This window comes from Manis pentadactyla, chromosome 14 (assembly GCF_030020395.1).
Source record: "Manis pentadactyla isolate mManPen7 chromosome 14, mManPen7.hap1, whole genome shotgun sequence".
Classification (NCBI taxonomy): domain Eukaryota; kingdom Metazoa; phylum Chordata; class Mammalia; order Pholidota; family Manidae; genus Manis; species Manis pentadactyla.
Genome location: NC_080032.1, coordinates 66,559,583 through 66,580,084, shown reverse-complemented (window position 1 = coordinate 66,580,084; position 20,502 = coordinate 66,559,583). Strand labels below are relative to the sequence as shown.

Genomic DNA, 20,502 nt, shown 5'->3' with positions numbered 1-20,502 from the left:
AAAACAAATAACCCAATTAAAAAATGGGCAAAGGAACTGAACAGACGGTTCTCCAAAAAAGAAATACAGATGGCCAACAGACACATGAAAAGATGCTCCACATCGCTAATTATCAGAGAAATGCAAATTAAAACTACAATGAGGTATCACCTCACACCAGTAAGGATGGCTGCCATCCAAAAGACAAACAACAACAAATGTTGGCGAGGCTGTGGAGAAAGGGGAACCCTCCTACAATGCTGGTGGGAATGTAAACTTGTTCAACCATTGTGGAAAGCAGTATGGAGGTACATCAAAATGCTCAAAACAGACATACCATTTGACCCAGGAATTGCACTCCTAGGAATTTACCCTAAGAACGCAGCAATCAAGTATGAGAAAGACCAATGTACCCCTATGTTTATCGCAGCACTATTTACAATAGCCAAGAATTGGAAGCAACCTAAATGTCCATCGATAGATGAATGGATAAAGAAGATGTGGTACATATACACAATGGAATACTACTCAGCCATAAGAAAAGGGCAAATCCAACCATTTGCAGCAACATGGATGGAGCTGGGAGGTATTATGCTCAGTGAAACAAGCCAAGCAGAGAAGGAGAAATACTAAATGATTTCACTCATCAGTGGAATATAAGAACAAAGGAAAAACTGAAGGAACAAAACAGCAACAGAATCACAGAACTCAAGAATGGACTAACAGGAACCAAAGGGAAAGGGACTGGGGAGGATGGGTGGGCAGGGAGGGATAAGGGGGGGCAGAAAAAGAGGGGTATTAAGATTAGCATCCATAGCGGGGTGGGAGAAAGGGGAGGGCTGTACAACAAAGAGAAGACAAGTAGTGATTCTACAACAGTTTGCTACGCTGATGGACAGTGACTTTAAAGGAGTATACAGGGGGGACCTGGTATAGGGGAGAGCCTAGTAAACAAAGTATTCATCATGTAAGTGTAGATTAATGATTAAAAAAAAAAAAAGCCGTTCCTATGTGGTGACCTCTAATGAGTTCTACACAATGATATAAAGGGCATATAAAAGTGTAGGCAAAGGGTTTGTTTGTGTTTATACAGAGGATCAAAGCCTAATTTGGCTACCCCGAAAATGAACTAAGATACGATATGAAAAAGAACTTCCAACATCAGCACTCTTGGGAAGACTCATGACAGAAGATGATCAGCAAAAAAAAAAAAAAAAAAACTCCAACAAAGATCCACGCACTGTCACAGGTGTAGATGCACTCATCCCACCAGTTCCTGGACTTGCCATGGGAATGATGAAGGAGATATCTAAGCTGGCCTGTGCATACAGTAAAACAAAAATTGGACTGGATCTATACTGTTGGAACTCAACCAAGAATTAGGAGAAGTGCAAATTGTAGCACTCCAAAATCTTACAACCACAGACTATTTATCGTTAAAAGAACATATGGGATATGAACAGTCCCCAGGAATGGGGTGTTCTAGTTTATCTGAATTCTCTCAGACTGTTTAAGTTCAGTAGGACAATATCCACCATATCATAGATAAGTTTTCACAAATGCCTAAGGTGCCTAACTGGTTTTCTTGGTTTCACTGGAGATGGCTGGTAATTACAGGTATGCTTTGGTTATGTAACTATACTCCTATTATGTTAATGTGTGCACACAATTTAATTAGTAGTTTAAAACCTATCCATGCTGAAGTTACTCTACAAGAAGATATGTCAAAGAAATAATCAATCTTCCCAGGTTTTCTTCCACCTGCTACTTCTATAGCTTTTCTTCTTCCTACCTAATCACAACCTTTAAATAGAACTCGTGCCACATGTCGAATTTACCGAGTATCATAATTCTTCCAAGTGGTAAAGACACCTCAAGACAAATACTGGGCATAGAAGCCACAGGGCATAAATATGCAAAGAAGTAAAAAGCTAACCTTTTCAAACAATAAGGCTTCTCTCTCACTTAACAAATTAACATTTCCCTGTATGGCCCCGGAAGATGACTGGTTAGCCAGAGACGGGTAAGATTCCTCAAGGGAGGAACAACCTAAGACAGGCACAGTCACAGGGGGCCATCTGGTGAGAAAATGGGGAGCAGCAGAGGTGAGGCTTAGAACCTCCCCCCTCATGTTCTGAGAGAAATCTTCTGCATACATGGATGTTTATTGCCCTCGTCTAGCTCGGATTAACACATAGTCTACAGGCACACACCTGATCATCTACATTTGCTCTCTTACAACACTAAACTCTGTTTTCTACCTTTATCTCGTATCTACCTACCTCTTCAGCATTTTATTAAAAATAATAATAATAGAGAAATGTGGTATCCACATATAAATCAAGTTTAAAAATCAAATGAGGAGGCGGAGCCAACATGGCGGCATGAGTAGGACAGTGGGAATCTCCTCCCAAAGACATATATACTTTTGAAAATACAACAAACACAACTAGCCCTAAAAGAGAGACCAGAAGACGCAGGACAGTGGTCAGACTGCAGCTACACCAGCGAGAACCCAGCGACTGGTGAAAGGGGTAAGATACAAGCACCGGCCCGGCGGGACCCGAGCGCACTTCCCCCCAGCTCCCGGCGGGAGAAGAATAGGCAGAGCGGGAGGGAGACGGAGCCCAGGACTGCTGAACACCCAACCCAGCCTTCCGGGAAAGAGCGCAGACACAGTACATGCCCAGGGGGCCCTGGATACTGGGGAGAATTTACCGGATACTGGGGGAACAGGGAGTAAGACCTCTGAGCGAGTGCTGAAGCTGATGCCCCTGTGACAAAGAAAAGCGGGGGCCTTTCGAAAGTCTTAAAGGGACAGGGACTTAACAGCTTGACGGAAACAACCCAGGTCACAGTACAGCAGCTGGAAATTACAGGGAAAACCGGGTGCACTAACTCCCTGGGGAACAGCTCTGAGACCCCACACGGAGGCAAACAGTCAAGCAGCCCCCCCATCCATTACCCCACCGGGCGCTGCGAAAGCAGAGAAGCAGCCTGAGACAAACTCCGCCCGCAGAAAGGGAAATTTCTCCCTTCTGGCCAGGCAAGACACAAAGACCCACTCTACACGCAATTACCCAACACAAGCCACTAGGGGTCGCAGTTGTCCCAGTAAAGAAAGGCCAGTAGCAAGTGAAAATTTTGGCCCTCCCAGCTGACAGTCAATAGCACCTGTCAACATGAAAAGGCAAAAAAATATGATCCAGACAAGACTAACCCAGACAGCTTCGGCATCTGCTACATCTTCCCCTGAGAAGGAATCTGGGGAGATAGATTTAGCCAGTCTTCCTGAAAAAGAATTCAAAACAAAAGTCATAACCATGCTGATGGACTTGCAGAGAAATATGCAAGAACTAAGGAAGGAGAATTCAGAAATAAAACAAGCTCTGGAAGGACTTCAAAACAGAATGGACGAGATGCAAAAGACCATTAATGGACTAGAAAACAGAGAACAGGAACGCAGAGAAGCTGATGCAGAGAGAGATAAAAGGATCTCCAGGAATGAAAGAATTTTAAGAGAGCTGAGTGACCAATCAAAAAGGAATAATATAAGAATCATAGGTATTCCAGAAGAAGTAGAGAGAGAAAAGGGGATAGAAAATGTCTTTGAAGAAATAATTGCTGAAAATTTCCCCAAACTAGGGGAAGAAATGGCCTCTCAGACCACAGAGGTACACAGAACTCCCATGACAAGGGATCCAAGGAGGGCAACACCAAGACACATAATAATTAAAATGGCAAAGATCAAAGACAAGGACAAAGTATTACAGGCAGCCAGAGAGAAAAAAAAGGTTACCTACAAAGGAAAACCCATCAGGCTATCATCAGACTTCTCAACAGAAACCCTACAGGCCAGAAGAGAATGGCATGATATACTTAATGCAATGAAACAGAAGGGCCTCGAACCAAGACTACTGTATCCAGCACGAATATCATTTAAATATGAAGGAGGGATTAAACAATTCCCAGACAAGCAAAAGTTGAGGGAATTTGCCTCCCACAAACCACCTCTACAGGGCATCCTACAGGGACTGCTCTAGATGGGAGCACTCCTAAAAAGAGCACACAACAAAACACCCAACATATGAAGAAGGGAGGAGGAGGAATAAGAAGGGAGAGAAATAAAGAATCATCAGACTGGGTTTATAATAGCTCAACAAGCGAGTTAAGTTAGACAGTAAGACAGTAAAGAAGCTAACCCTAAACCTTTGGTAACCACAAACTTAAAGCCTGCAATGGCAATAAATTCATACCTTTCAATAATCACCCTAAATGTAAATGGACTGAATGCACCAATCAAAAGACACAGAGTAATAGAATGGATAAAAAAGCAAGACCCATCTATATGCTGCTTACAAGAGACTCACCTCAAACCCAAAGACACGCACAGACTTAAAGTCAAGGGATGGAGAAAGATATTTCAAGCAAACAACAGAGAGAAGAAAGCAGGTGTTGCAATTCTGGTATCAGACAAAACAGACTTCAAAATAAAGAAAGTAACAAAAGACAAAGAAGGACATTACATAATGATAAAGGGCTCAGTCCATCAAGAGGATATAACCATTATAAATATATATGCACCCAATACAGGAGCACCAACATACCTGAAACAAATATAAACAGAACTAAAGGAGGAAATAGAATGCAATGCATTCATTCTAGGAGACTTCAACACACCACTCACTGCAAAGGACAGATCCACCAGACAGAAAATAAGTAAGGACACAGAGGCACTGAACAACACACTAGAACAGATGGACCTAATAGACATCTACAGAACTCTACATCCAAAAGCAACAGGATACACGTTCTTCTCAAGTGCACATGGAACATTCTCCAGAATAGACCACATACTAGGACAGAAAAAGAGCCTCAGTAAATTCCAAAAGATTGAAATCCTATCAACCAACTTTTCACACCACAAAGGCATTAAACTAGAAATAAACTGTTCAAAGAAAGCAAAAAGGCTCACAAACACATGGAGGCTAAACAACACGCTCCTAAATAATCAATGGATCAATGACCAAATCAAAATGGAGATCCAGCAATATATGGAAACAAATGACAACAACAACACTAAGCCCCAACTTCTGTGGGACCCAGCAAAAGCAGTCTTAAGAGGAAAGTATATAGCAATCCAAGCATATTTAAAAAAGGAAGAGCAATCCCAAATGAACGGTCTAATGTCACAACTATCAAAATTGGAAAAAGAAGAACAAATGAGGCCTAAGGTCAGCAGAAGGAGGGACATAATAAAGATCAGAGAAGAAATAAATAAAATTGAGAAGAATAAAACAATAGCAAAAATCAATGAAACCAAGAGCTGGTTCTTCGAGAAAATAAACAAAATAGATAAGCCTCTAGCCAGACTTATTAAGAGGAAAAGAGAGTCAACACAAAACAACAGTATCAGAAACGAGAAAGGAAAAATCACAACAGATCCCGCAGAAATACAAAGAATTATTAGAGACTACTATGAAAACCTATATGCTAACAAGCTGGGAAACCTAGGAGAAATGGACAGCTTCCTAGAAAAATACAACCTTCCAAGACTGACCCAAAAAGAAACAGAAAATCTAAACAGACCAATTACCAGCAACGAAATTGAAGCGGTAATCAAAAAACTACCAAAGAACAAAACCCCCGGGCCAGATGGATTTACCTCGGAATTTTATCAGACATACAGGGAAGACATAATACCCATTCTCCTTAAAGTTTTCCAAGAAATAGAAGAGGAGGGGATACTCCCAAACTCATTCTATGAAGCTAACATCACCCTAATACCAAAACCAGGCAAAGACACCACCAAAAAAGAAAACTACAGACCAATATCCCTGATGAACGTAGACGCAAAAATACTCAACAAAATTTTAGCAAACCGAATTCAGAAATGCATCAAAACCATCGTACACCATGACCAAGTGGGATTCATCCCAGGGATGCAAGGATGGCACAACATTTGAAAGTCCATCAACATCATCCACCACATCAAGAAAAAGGAAGGAAAAAAACCACATGATCATCTCCATAGATGCTGAAAAAGCATTTGACAAAGTTCAACATCCATTCATGATAAAAACTCTCAGCAAAATGGGAATAGAGGGCAAGTACCTCAACATAATAAAGGCCATCTATGAAAAACCCACAGCCAACATTATATTGAATAGCGAGAAGCTGAAAGCATTTCCGCTGAGATCAGGAACTAGACAGGGATGCCCACTCTCCCCACTGCTATTTAACATTGTACTAGATGTCCTAGCCACGGCAATCAGACAAAACAAAAAAATACAAGGAATCCAGATTGGCAAAGAAGAAGTCAAACTGTCACTATTTGCAGATGACATGATACTGTACATAAAAAACCCTAAAGACTCCACCCCAGAATTACTAGAACTGATATCGGAATACAGCAAAGCTGCAGGATACAAAATCAACACACAGAAATCTGTGGCTTTCCTATATACCAACAATGAACCAACAGAAAGAGAAATCAGGAAAACAACTCCATTCACAATTGCATCAAAAAAAATAAAATACCTAGGAATAAACCTAACCAAAGAAGTGAAAGACTTATATTCTGAAAACTACAAGTCACTCTTAAAAGAAATTAAAGGGGACACTAACAGATGGAAACACATCCCATGCTCATGGCTAAGAAGAATTAATATCGTCAAAATGGCCATCCTGCCCAAAGCAATATACAGATTTGATGCAATCCCTATGAAAATACCAGCAACATTCTTCAATGAACTGGAAAAAATAATTCAAAAATTCATATGGAACCACCAAAGACCCCGAATAGCCAAAGCAATCCTGAGAAAGAAGAATAAAGTAGGGGGGATCTCACTCCACAACTTCAAGCTCTATTATAAAGCCATAGTAATCAAGACAATTTGGTACTGGCACAAGAACAGAGCCACAGACCAATGGAACAGACTAGACAATCCAGACATTAACTCAGACATATATGGTCAATTAATATTTGATAAAGGAGCCATGGACATACAATGGTGAAATGACAGTCCCTTCAACAGATGGTGCTGGCAAAACTGGACAGCTACATGTAGGAGAATGAAACTGGACCATCGTCTAACCCCATATACAAAAGTAAACTCAAAATGGATCAAAGACCTGAATGTAAGTCATGAAACCATTAAACTCTTGGAAGAAAACATAGGCACAAACCTCTTAGACATAAACATGAGTGATCTCTTCTTGAACATATCTCCCCAGGCAAGGAAAACAACAGCAAAAATGAACAAGTGGGACTATATTAAGCTGAAAAGCTTCTGTACAGCAAAAGACACCATCAATAGAACAAAAAGGAACCCTACAGTATGGAAGAATATCGTTGAAAATGACACATCCGATAAAGGCTTGATGTCCAGAATATATAAAGAGCTCACACGCCTCAACAAACAAAAAACAAATAACCCAATTAAAAAATGGGCAAAGGAACTGAACAGACGGTTCTCCAAAAAAGAAATACAGATGGCCAACAGACACATGAAAAGATGCTCCACATCGCTAATTATCAGAGAAATGCAAATTAAAACTACAATGAGGTATCACCTCACACCAGTAAGGATGACTGCCATCCAAAAGACAAACAACAACAAATGTTGGCGAGGCTGTGGAGAAAGGGGAACCCTCCTACACTGCTGGTGGGAATGTAAGTTAGTTCAACCATTGCGGAAAGCAGTATGGAGGTACATCAAAATGCTCAAAACAGACTTACCATTTGACCCAGGAATTCCACTCCTAGGAATTTACCCTAAGAATGCAGCAATCAAGTATGAGAAAGTCCAATGTACCCCTATGTTTATCGCAGCACTATTTACAATAGCCAAGAATTGGAAGCAACCTAAATGTCCATCGATAGATGAATGGATAAAGAAGATGTGGTACATATACACAATGGAATACTACTCAGCCATAAGAAAAGGGCAAATCCAACCATTTGCAGCAACATGGATGGAGCTGGAGGGTATTTTGCTCAGTGAAACAAGCCAAGCAGAGAAAGAGAAATACCAAATGATTTCACTCATCTGTGGAATATAAGAACAAAGGAAAAACTGAAGGAACAAAACAGCAGCAGAATCACAGAACTCAAGAATGGACTAACAGGTACCAAAGGGAAAGGGACTGGGGAGGATGGGTTGGTAGGGAGGGATAAGGGGGGGCAGAAAAAGAGGGGTATTAAGATTAGCATCCATAGCGGGGTGGGAGAAAGGGGTGGGCTGTACAACAAAGAGAAGACAAGTAGTGATTCTACAACAGGTTGCTACGCTGATGGACAGTGACTGTAAAGGAGTATATAGGGGGGACCTGGTATAGGGGAGAGCCTAGTAAACAAAGTATTCATCATTTAAGTGTAGATTAGTGATTAAAAAAAAAATGCAGTTCCTATGTGGTGACCTCTAATGAGTTCTACACAATGATATAAAGGACATATAAAAGTGTAGGCAAAGGGTCTGTTTGTGTTTATACAGAGGATCAAAGCCTAATTTGGCTACCCCGAAAATGAACTAAGATACAATATGAAAAAGAACTGCCAACATCAGCACTCTCTGGAAGACTCATGACAGAAGATGATCAGAAAAAAAAAAAAAAAAAAACCCCATCAAAGATCCACGCACTGTCACAGGTGTAGATGCACTCATCCCACCAGTTCCTGGACCTGCCATGGGAAAGACGAAGGAGATATCTAAGCTGGCCTGTGCATACAGTAAAACAAAAATTGGACTGGATCTATACTGTTGGAACTCAACCAAGAATTAGGAGAAGTGCAAATTGTAGGACTCCAAAATCTTACAACCACAGACTATTTATCGTTAAAAGAACATATGGGATATGAACAGTCCCCAGGAATGGGTTGTTCTAGTTTATCTGAATTCTCTCAGACTGTTCAAGTTAAGTCGGACAATATCCACCATATCATAGATAAGTTTTCACAAATGCCTAAGGTCCCTAACTGGTTTTCTTGGTTTCACTGGAGATGGCTGGTAATTACAGGTATGCTTTGGTTAGGTAACTATATTCCTATTATGTTAATGTGTGTGCACAATTTAATTAGTCGTTTAAAACCTATCAATGCTGAAGTTACTCTACAAGAAGATATGTCAAAGAAATAATCAATCTTCCCAGGTTTTCTTCCACCTGCTACTTCTATAGCTTTTCTTCTTCCTACCTAATCACAACCTTTAAATAGAACTCGTGCCACATGTCGAATTTACCGAGTATCATAATTCTTCCAAGTGGTAAAGACACCTCAAGACAAATACTGGGCATAGAAGCCACAGGGCATAAATATGCAAAGAAGTAAAAAGCTAACCTTTTCAAACAATAAGGCTTCTCTCTCACTTAACAAATTAACATTTCCCTGTATGGCCCGGAAGATGACTGGTTAGCCAGAGACGGGTAAGATTCCTCAAGGGAGGAACAACCTAAGACAGGCACAGTCGCAGGGGGCCATCTGGTGAGAAAATGGGGAGCAGCAGAGGTGAGGCTTAGAACCTCCCCCCTCATGTTCTGAGAGAAATCTTCTGCATACATGGATGTTTATTGCCCTCATCTAGCTCGGATTAACACATAGTCTACAGGCACACACCTGACCATCTACATTTGCTCTCTTACAACACTAAACTCTGTTTTCTACCTTTATCTTGTATCTACCTACCACTTCAGCATTTTATTAAAAATAATAATAATAGAGAAATGTGGTATCCACATATAAATCAAGTATAAAAATCAAATGAATATTCATATTTGAACTGACTGTGTATAGTTCATAATGCATGAACAAAACCGAAAGCTTCTGTGATGACTGCCCTTGCACTGTTCACCATGTAACTTATTCACTATGTAAGAATTTGTACTCCATGTAAGAATTTGTTCGTTATGCATCAGAAGATTGGAGACTGACGAAAATTAGGCTTTGGGTGGATTAATGATTGTGCATTGAGTATTGACCCCCCTATACAGAAATTTATTGTGGTTAACAACTATTTGATCAATAAATATGAGAGATGCCCTCACAAAATATATATATATATTTAAACACACTTCCAATTGTAAAATAAATAAGTAACCGGGATGTAATGTATAGCATAAGGAATATAGTCAAAATATTGTAACAACTTGGTATGGTGATAGCTGGTACCTAGAATTATCATGTATATAAATGTTGAATCACTGTGTTGTACACCTGAAACTAATGTAATGCAATACTGTTGTCAACTACCCTTCAATAAAATAAATAAATAAATAAATAAAATAAATAAATAAAAGTCAAATTATTCTTAGGAGGTAAGTTTAGCAAATAGTAAAGAATATATGGAGGGCTTCTGGGTTGCATAGCAAGCTTCTTCTCTGACTAAAGTAGTTGACAAGGTTGTTCATCTTAGCATAATTCATTAAGCTGGTATTTGATTTGTGTTGTATCTCAAAGCATTCCATATTATCTAAAATCTTAAAAATATTTTTGTTGGAACTCCGTTCTAACTCCATCACTTAGTACTTTTAACCATTTCATGTAGTGTTCTGGGCTAAACACTCTTATTTTTCTCCAACATTCCCTGCCCACTAGAGACTTTACATTAATGTTTCCCAAAATATTTTTCTTAATTAATATACTTTTTCTTTTTAACAGTTTTAGGTTTACAGAAACGTTGAAAAGGGAGTATAGGTATACCATTTTAATCTGTCCTCCAACCCCACCTCTGCTTTTCACTGTTATTAACATCTCGAACTAGTGTGGTACATTTGTCAAAACTGAAGAGATAATACACCATCATTAACTATTAACCATAGTTGGTGGTAGAGTTCACTCTTTGGGTTGTACATTCTGTGGGTTTTGACACATGGGGAATGACATGTGTCCACCATTACAGTATCATAGGGAATAGTTCCACTTCCCCCCAAATCAACTGTGCTCCATCTGTTCATTTTCCCTGCCTCCCCCACCCCAAAACCCTCACAATCACTAATCTACTTAACTGTTTCCTTTGCCTTTTCCAGCATATAGAGCTGGGAGTCATACAATATGTAGCCTTTTCAGATTGGCTTCTTTCCCTTAGCAGTAAGTGTTTAAGGTTCCTGCATATCTTTTTATGTCTTGTTAGCTCATTTCTTTTTATCACTTAATGATGCTATACAGTATGGATGTACCATTTTATCAATTCATCTATCAAAGGACATCTTGATTGCTTACAGGTTTTGACAATTATGAATAAGGCTGCTGTAAACATTCATGTTCAGATTTTTCTGTAGATGTAGATTTTCAGTTCATTTGTGTAAATACCAAGGAGTGTGTTTGCTGAATCATAAGGTAAGACTATGTTTAGTTTTTTGAAACACTGCCAAGCCATCTTCCAAAGTGTCTGTACTATTTTGCACTTCAGTTCCTATTGCTCTGTATCGTCACCAGCATTTGGTGTTGTCAATATTTTGGATTTCAGCCATTTTAAGAGGCATATAGTGGTATTATATTATTGCTTTAATTTGAAATCCCCTAATGATAGGTGATTTAAGCATAATATACTTTGCATTAAGTCTATCTTCCTTGGTGTCAGTTTAGATCTTTTGCCCATTTTTTAATTGGGCTTTTTGTTTTCTTACTGTTGAATTTGAGAGTTCTTAATGTATTTTGGATAATAGTCCCTTTTCATATTTGTGTTTCACAATGATATTCTCCAGTCTTTTCATTTTCTTATTGGTGTCTTCCATGGAGCGGAAGGTTTTAATTTTAATCAAATCCAACTTATTAATTTTTTTCTTTCATGGAGTGTACTTTTAGCACTGTATTTAAAAAGTCATAACCAAACCCAAGGTCATCTATAATTTCTACTATGTTTCTACTCTTCCATTGCATTATATCCAATTGACTGATGACTATGTTAGTTCAACTATGTCTTTATGATTTTCTGTCTGCTGTATCTGTCCACTTATGATACAGGGACATTGAAGTATTCAATTATAATAGTTGATTCATCTATTTCTCCCTGGAGTTCTATAAGTTTTTGCCTCATATATTATGACACTCTGTGTTTAGGTTTATATACATTAAGAATTGTTATGCATTCTAGTTATTATTATTATATACTGTTCCTCTTTATCACTGGTAATTTTACTTGTTTGGAAGTTTTCTGTCTGAAATTAATATAGTGTAACTACTCCAACATTTCTTTAAGATCAGAAACAGTACAAGGCTGCCCACTCTCCCCACTTTTATTCAACATAGTTCTGGAGGTCCTAGCCACGGCAATCAGACAACACAAAGACATAAAAGGCATCCAGATTGGTAAAGAAGAAGTTAAACTGTCACTGTTTGCAGATGACATGATATGGTATGTAAAAAACCATAAAGATTCACCCCAAAACTACTAGAACTAATATCTGAATTCAGCAAAGTTGCAGGATATAAAATTAATACACAGAAATCTGTTGCATTCCTATATTCTAATGATGAACTAGCAGGAAGAGAAATCAGGAAAACAATTCCATTCACAATTGCATCAAAAAGAATAAAATACCTAGGAATAAACCTAACCAAGGAAGTGAAAGTATATCCTGAAAACTACAAGACGCTCATGAGAGAAATTAAAGAGGACACCAATAAATGGAAATACATCCTGTGCTCATGGATAGGAAGAATTAATATTGTCAAAATGGCCATCCTGCCTAAAGCAATCTACAGATTCAATGCAATTCCTATCAAAATACCGAAAGCATTCTACAACGAACTAGAGAAAATAGTTCTAAAATTCATATGGAACCACAAAGATCCTGAATAGCCAAAGCAATACTGAGAAGGAAGAATAAAGCTGAGGCGCTTACACTCCCTGACTTCAAGCTCTACTAGAAAGCCACAGTAATCAAGGCAACTTGGTACTGGTACAAGAACAGACCCATAGATCAATGGAATAGAATAGAGAGCCCAGATATAAACCCAAGCATATATGGTCAATTAATATACAATAAAGGAGCCATGGATATACAATGGGGAAATGACAGCCTCTTCAACAAATAGTGTTGGCAAAACTGGACAGCTCCATGTAAGAGAATGGAACTGGATTATTGTCTAACCCCATATAAAAAAGTAAACTCAAAATGGATCAAAGACCTGAATGTAAGTCATGAAACCTTTAATAACAATCTTAGAAGAAAACATAGGCAAAAATCTCTTGAATATAGACATGAACAACTTTTTTCTGAACACATCTGCTTGGGCAAGGTAAACAAAAACAAAAATGAACAAATGAGACTACATCAAACTAAAAAGCTTCTGTACAGCAAAGGACACCATCAGCAGAACAAAAAGGCATCCTACAGTATGGGAGAAAATATTTGTAAATGATGTATCCCACAAGGGGTTAACATCCAAAATATATAAAGAACTCACATGCCTCAAAACCCAAAAAGCAAATAACCTGATTAAAAAATGGGTGGAGGATCTGAACAGACACTTCTCCAAAGAAAAATTTCAGATGGCCAACAGGCACATGAAAAGATGCTCCATATCGTTTCTTATCAGGTAAATGCAAATTAAAACCACAATGAGATATCACCTCACAACAGTTAGGATGGTCAACACTGAAAAGACTAGGAACCCTCCTACACTGCTTGTGGGAAAGTAAATTAAACTATTGTGAAATGCAATATGGAGGTTCCTCAAAAAACTAAAAATAGAAATACTATTTGACCCTGAAATTCCACTCCTAGGAATTTGCCCAAAGGAAACAAGATCTCAGATTCAAAAAGACATATGCACTCCTAGGTTTATTGCAACACTATTTACAATAGCCAAAATATGGAAGCAACTTAAGTGTCCATCAGTAGATGAATGGATAGAGAATGTGTGGTACATATACACAATGAAATATTATTCATCCGTAGGAAGAAAACAAATCCTACCATTTGCAACAACATGGGTGGAGCTAGAGGTATTATGCTCAGTGAAATAAGCCAGTTGGAAAAAGAAGTACCAAATGATTTCCCTCATTTGTGGAGTATAACAATGAAGCAAAACTGAAGGAACAAAACAGCAGCCGACTCACAGACTCTTAAGAAGGTACTAGTGGTAACCAAGGGGGAGGGGCAGGGAGCGTGGGTGGAGAGGGAAGGAGAAGATTGAAGGCTATTATGATTGGTACACATGGTGTGTGGGGGGGTCACAGGGAAGGAAGGCAGTGTAGCACAGAGAAGACAAGTAGTGACTGTGGCATCTTACTACACTGATGGACAGTGAATTCAGTGTGGTGTTGAGGGGACTTGATAATATGGGTGAATGTAGTAACCACAATGTTTTTCATGTGAAACCTTCATAAGAGTGTATATCCGTGATGCCTTAATACATACATATATATATGTATGTGTATCTCCATATATATATATATAAATACACACATACTTACATACTTAGACAGAATGTGTAGAACAGCTGTTGATTATATATATGTATACATATATTTACACACACACACACACAAACTGTATAGTAGCAACAATTCCATGAAAAACACTTGAATTCAAGGTAGCACCAAAGCATTGTTGAATAACCTCCCCTCCACCCAGGATCAGTGCCCTGACCATAATGCATCCAGAAATCTGGAACTGAGCACTGATTAGGGCACAAACAGAGAGGGCTCCAGGAGAAGCACTGTAAATGGTATAAGAGCAGGAAAGTGAACTGCTAACAGAGTATGAAAATACCCCATTGTTTTTACCCTCTTCTGCATTCTTATGTGTCCCAAACCTCAGACAATTTCATGATGGCAGTAGCAGTTTGACAGCACCTACTGGCCAAAACCCCTCTTTCCTCCTGCTACTTAGACTTACAGATGCAGCCAGATTTGCAGAAGTACATGGTCGAGCAGGGTAACTAGAGGCACAAATTTCTGGCTGGAGGAGAGAAAAGAGAAGCCCGTGGAAACCATTAAGTATTGAGCAGATGGTGAAAAGGAACTTCTGAATCATACTTGTAAACTCCTGGACTCAACCAGCCACTAGCCTTGTGTGCCTGGATCTGATGCTAATTAACACACCAGAGACACTGAGAGCAAACCTAATAAATTAAACATTGCCCAGACAAGAGATTGACCTGGTTGATGCACATACAAAAAATTCTGAGTAACACTACTCAGGCTCCGAAAACTGAACCGACATTGGAGTCAGAGCCCACAGAAGGCCTGAAACTAGCCAGAGTGATTGCCTGCTAAAGCCAAAAGTATCAATATACTCCAAAAATCTAAACAAAGAGTCTCACATCAAAATATTATTCAGAATGTCCAGAATATAATACAAAGGTATTCAGTATATAAATAACCATGAAAATTTCAGCTTGCAAGGAAAAAGGCAATCAACAGGATCTGAATTGACATAGATGTTAGAATTATCTCACAAATATTTTAAAGTAGCTGTTATAAAAATACTCAAAATACCAAATGAAGAAATAAATGAAGTCACTAAACAGGACTTAGAAATCAACTTTTCCTCATCTGAATTGCTTTCTGTCTAAATCGTTTACTACTTTTATCAGGGGCAAACATTTTTTTCCAGTCCTAAATTATAATACCTCCATTTTTCCCAGTTGGTACAAAATCACTTTTTTTCCCACTTGTAAATCATATTAAAGACTCAAATACAAGTTTTTTAAAAAATTTCAAGCTTTGTATACAATATATGAGATTATACACACACACACACACACACACACACACACACACACACACACACACATATTTTTATAGTGTATCTAATGTGAGATAATTCCATTTGAATGCTCCGCTAAGTTTTTCCATGGGCTTATTGACTATTTTTATTTGTAAATCTCCATTACTTACTTTTTATTTTTTTCTCTCCTATGGGCTTCAATGATAGCCTTTTCTCTTACTTAATAATGATAGTTTGCATCTATATCTGTGTAACAGTTTGCAGTTTGTAAAGCTTTTCAGTGAAGTTTATTTTTATTCTCAATCATAAATTTAATCTGATCCCAGTCTCTTACATCTTTCTCTAACAGTTTCTTCTTTTTACTTATTAAAATGAATATTTATGCATATTTTTACACAAATTATAAGCCAGTTTATGACTGTCCATCTCTCCTCCTTGAAAAATCTCTACTTTTTAACCATTCTCCCCATGTAGGAACTAGTTCTAATCATCACCACTCCTTACCACCCAATGCTCACACTCTCCCTGAGGTCCAGCTTCTTACCTTGCTTTGCAAGTGATTCAGTAAGTACAAAGTCTTTTTCCACATTACGGGTATGCATTTTGCTGCCAGTCTTTCTGAGGGAGCTAAATTAGAGTCAACAGGCTGAGTTTAGAGCTTCCTCAATAACTGAAACTGTTTTCATTTAAATCTGGCTAGAAGTGAAAGAGCAACACAAAAAACGTGTTTCCAGTCCGTTAATTTACCACAACAAAAAACCACGCATGTTAAGAATGTCTTAGTAGATATTGAAGCTAATTCACATACATTGGTTGCAAAGCAAATTGATACTTGTTAATTTAAAGAAAGAAAATGAGAATTTAGTGGAAAGAGGTATTCTCAGAGGACCTGAATGTTAGGCAAGTAAAAACAGCAATCCTAACCTCAAATTAAAATCCATTCCCAAGGGCTCACTTGCCTTAAAAAAAAAAAATTCTGTTTTCAAGAGGTACATATATTGACCTTACCTAAGGATTTCTTACATCTCAGAATACCTGAGTAGTCTTTTTTAAAATCATTGTTTGTTTTACCTCTTAGTACAATAAGAGAATTTTTGTCTTGAATGTTGTAATAATATATGTATATACAATATATATATATTGTATATGAAATCTTGCTCTGAGAAATACATTATCCCTTGGCAGACATGTAGATGGGTACATATTGCCTTAATCTAGTATAGTTTCCCCTTCCACTCACCTACCCTAACTCCTACCACCATGGTATTTATCACCAGTCACTTCTCAGTGTCTATGAGTCTACTGCTATTTGTTCATTTTGTTTTCTTTAGTCTTTATATTCCATAAATAAGTGAGATCATATGGCATTTGTCTTTCTCCACCTGGGTTATTTCACTGAGCATAATACCCTCTAGGTCCATCCATGTTATTGCAAATGGCAGGATTTTTTTATGACTGAATAATATTCTATTGTGTATATGTACCACATCTTCTTTATACATCCATCTATTGATGAACACTTTGGTTGCTTCCATATCTTGGCTATTGTAAAAAATGCAGCAATAAATATAGGGATGCATATATCTTTTTCAAATCGGGGATCTTACTTTCTTCAGGTAAATTCCTAAAAGTGAAATTCCTGGGTCAAATCGTATTTCTACTTTTAGTTTTTTGAGGAACCTCCATACTGCTTTCCACAGTGGCTGCTCCAATTTAATTCCTACCAATTTAATTACTGTTCATTCATTTTTATTCTAGCAGACAGACATCCTGTTTAGATGGATTTAGCATGAATATTCTGGCCTACTCTTGTGATCTGTGGTTGCAGGGACACTCTAATTTTCAGAGTGCTTGCAGTGTTATTTTGGTCTTCTGGGTTTATCTGGTGCCATGGGGCTCTCATGGTCTCTGCTGGTGCTACATGAGGGAGTCAGAAGGAGCTTCCCCAAGTTGCTCAGCCTGGCACATGTGAGTGGAGGAAGGGAGTTTCCAGACTACATAGATGAAAGAAGCTTCATGGATAGTGTGCTTGTTATGGTGGGCTCACTCCTGTTGGTGTTCCAGGCCTTGTGGTGTCTCTGGGTGGGAGAGGGGAGTTTGAGATCTGGAGGTATGAGTACTTTCCTTAGCTGCTTATTATCAGCCAGGCTCCCAATAGATCCCCTTTGCTAGTGCTGCTGGACGCACCCGGTGGTGTCAGTGGGAAGCCATCAGTCAGGGTCAGGAAAGAGTCTTCTTGCATCTCCTTTCATTGTTAGGTGGGGAGTCAGAAAATATCAAGTCATAGCAACCATCTTCTTTTGGGTATGATGGAAAGCAAACTCAAGATGCCCTTCCATTGTGTTAGTTCTCCAATTCTGGGATTCCAAACCAGTTCACCTTCATCGTACCATCCTTAAAACTACACTGATTGCTCCTTGTGTTATTTTCAAATGAGAATCAGGGAGACATGAGTCTACTCCAGCTTTTCCTACTAGAGGTCATGGTTCCACCCACATTTTTCATCCAACTTCCTGTAAGGATAAATATAATCCAAATTCACATATTTTTTCCTGGTTTCTTTCCCATTCTTACTACTTTGCATCTTTCTGTTTCTTGTTCTCCTCCTATTCTTTGGTTATCTCTGCTCTCAAGGTCCCAGTGCTCTCTCTGGTTATCACATTGCATTCTGAGAGACACTGGAAGTCTAATTGTAGTTCTGACTAGAATTATTTTTTATTTGTTAAGGTATCATTGATATACAATCTTATGGTCAGATTTCATATGAGCAACATTGTGGTTACTACATACCCCCTATTATCAAGTCCCTATCACATACCTCATTACAGTCACTGTCAGTCAGCATAGTGAGATGCTATAGAGTCACTACTAGTCTTCTCTGTGCTTTACTGCCTTCCCCGTGCGCCCCCTATATTATGTGCTAATCATAATGCCCCTTAATCCTCTTATCCCTCCCTTCCCACCCACCCTTTTCAGTCCCTTTCCCTTTGGTAACTATTAGACCATTCTTGGGTTCTGTGAGTCTGCTGCTGTTTTGTTCCTTCAGTTTTCGCTTTGTTCTTATACTCCACAGATGAGTGAAATCATTTGGTATTTGTCTTTCTCTGCCTGGCTTATTTCAGTGAGCATAATACCCTCTAGCTCCATCCATGTTGCAAATGGTAGGATTTGTTTTCTTCTTATGGCTGAATAATATTCCATTGTGTATATGTACCACATCTTCTTTATCCATTCATCTACTGATCGACACTTAAGTTGCTTCCATTTCTTGGCTACTGTAAATAGATTCTGTGGGTTTGTCCTATATGACCTTTATTATGTTGAGGTACTTGCCCATTTTGTTGAGAGTTTTTATAATGAATGGGTGTTGAATTTTGTCAGATGCTTTTTCAGCATCTATGGAGATGATCCTGTGATTTTTGTCCTTTTTATTGATGTAGTGGGTGATGATGGATTTTCGAACATTATACCATCCTTGCATCCCTGGAACAAATCTCACTTGATCTTGATGTATGATCTTCTTGATGTATTTTTTAATTCGGTCTGCTAATACTTTGTTGAGTATTGTGAATCTTTGTTCATCAGGGACATTGGTCTGTAATTTTCTGTTTTTGTGGTGTCTTTGCCTTTTTTTGGTATTAGAGTGATGCTGGCTTCATAGAATGAGTTTGGAAGTATTCCCTCCTCTTCTATTTTTTGGAAAACTTTAAGGAGGATGGATATTATGTCTTCCCTAAATGTCTGATAAAATTCAGTGGTGAATCCATCTAGTCTGGGAGTTTTATTCTTGGGTAGTTTTTTGATTACCAATTCAATTACGTTGCTGGTAATTGGCCTGTTCAGATTTTCTGTTTCTTCCAGGGTCAGTCTTGGAAGGTTGTATTTTTATAGAAAGTTTTCCATTTCTTCTAGGTTATCCAGTTTGTTAGCATATAATTTTTTATAGTATTCTCTCATAATTCTTTATATTTCTGTGGTGTCCATAGTGACTTTTCCTTTCTCATTTCTGGTTCTATTTGTGTGTAGATTCTCTTTTTTTCTTGATAAATCTGGCTAGGGGTTTATCTATTTTGTTTATTTTCTCAAAGAATCAGCTCTTGGTTTCTTTGATTTTTTTCTATTGTTTTATTCTTCTCAATTTTATTTATTCTCTGATCTTTATCATGTCCCTCCTTCTACTGACTTTGGACCTCATTTGTTCTTCTTTTTCCAGTTTCAATAATTGTGAATTTTTACTGTTCATTTGGGATTGTTCTTCCTTCTTTAAGTAGGTCTCAGTTGCTATATACATTCCTCTTAGAACTGCCTTCACTGTATCCCACAGAAGTTGGGTCATTGGCCTGTAGTTTTCATTTGTCCCCATATATTGCTTGATCTCTGTTTTAATTTGGTCATTGATTCACTGATTATTTAGGAGCATGTTGTTAAGTGTCCATGTGTTTGTAAGCTTTTTTGTTTTATTTGTATAATTTATTTCTAGTTTCATACCTTTGTGACCCAAGTTGGTTGCTACAATTTCAATCTTTTTGAATGTGCTGAGGCTCTTTTTGTGGCCGCGTATGTGATCTATTCTGGAAAATGTTCCATGTGCACTTGAGAAGAATGTGTGTCCTGCTGCTTTTGGGTGGATTGTTCTGTAGATGTTAGGTCCATCTGTTTAATATATTTTTCAGTGCCTCTGTGTCCTTATTTTCTGTCTGGTTGATCAGGCCTTTGGAGTGAGTGGTGTGTTGAAGTCTCCTAAAATGAATGCATTGCATTCTATTTCCCCCTTTAATTCTGTTAGTATTTGTTGTACATATTTGGGTGCTCTTATCTTGGGTGCATAGATATTTATAATGGTTATAT

At 38.2% G+C, this 20,502-nt stretch overlaps 1 protein-coding gene across 2 annotated transcripts in view; it reads right to left on the bottom strand.

The window, feature by feature from the left end:
• LOC118924787 (C-type lectin domain family 2 member D-like) overlaps nucleotides 1-16,589 on the bottom strand; it is a 41,491-nt gene extending 24,902 nt beyond the window's left edge. Inside the window, exon 1 of one of the 2 annotated variants that reach the window (XM_036909893.2) lies at nucleotides 16,199-16,589. In XM_036909893.2, the coding sequence (XP_036765788.1) occupies nucleotides 16,199-16,256 (58 nt within the window). In that variant the 5' untranslated portion in view covers nucleotides 16,257-16,589. The remainder of the gene's footprint in view (nucleotides 1-16,198) is intronic. The other variant, XM_057492499.1, reaches the window with a different exon arrangement.
• Nucleotides 16,590-20,502: the final 3,913 nt, after the last annotated feature.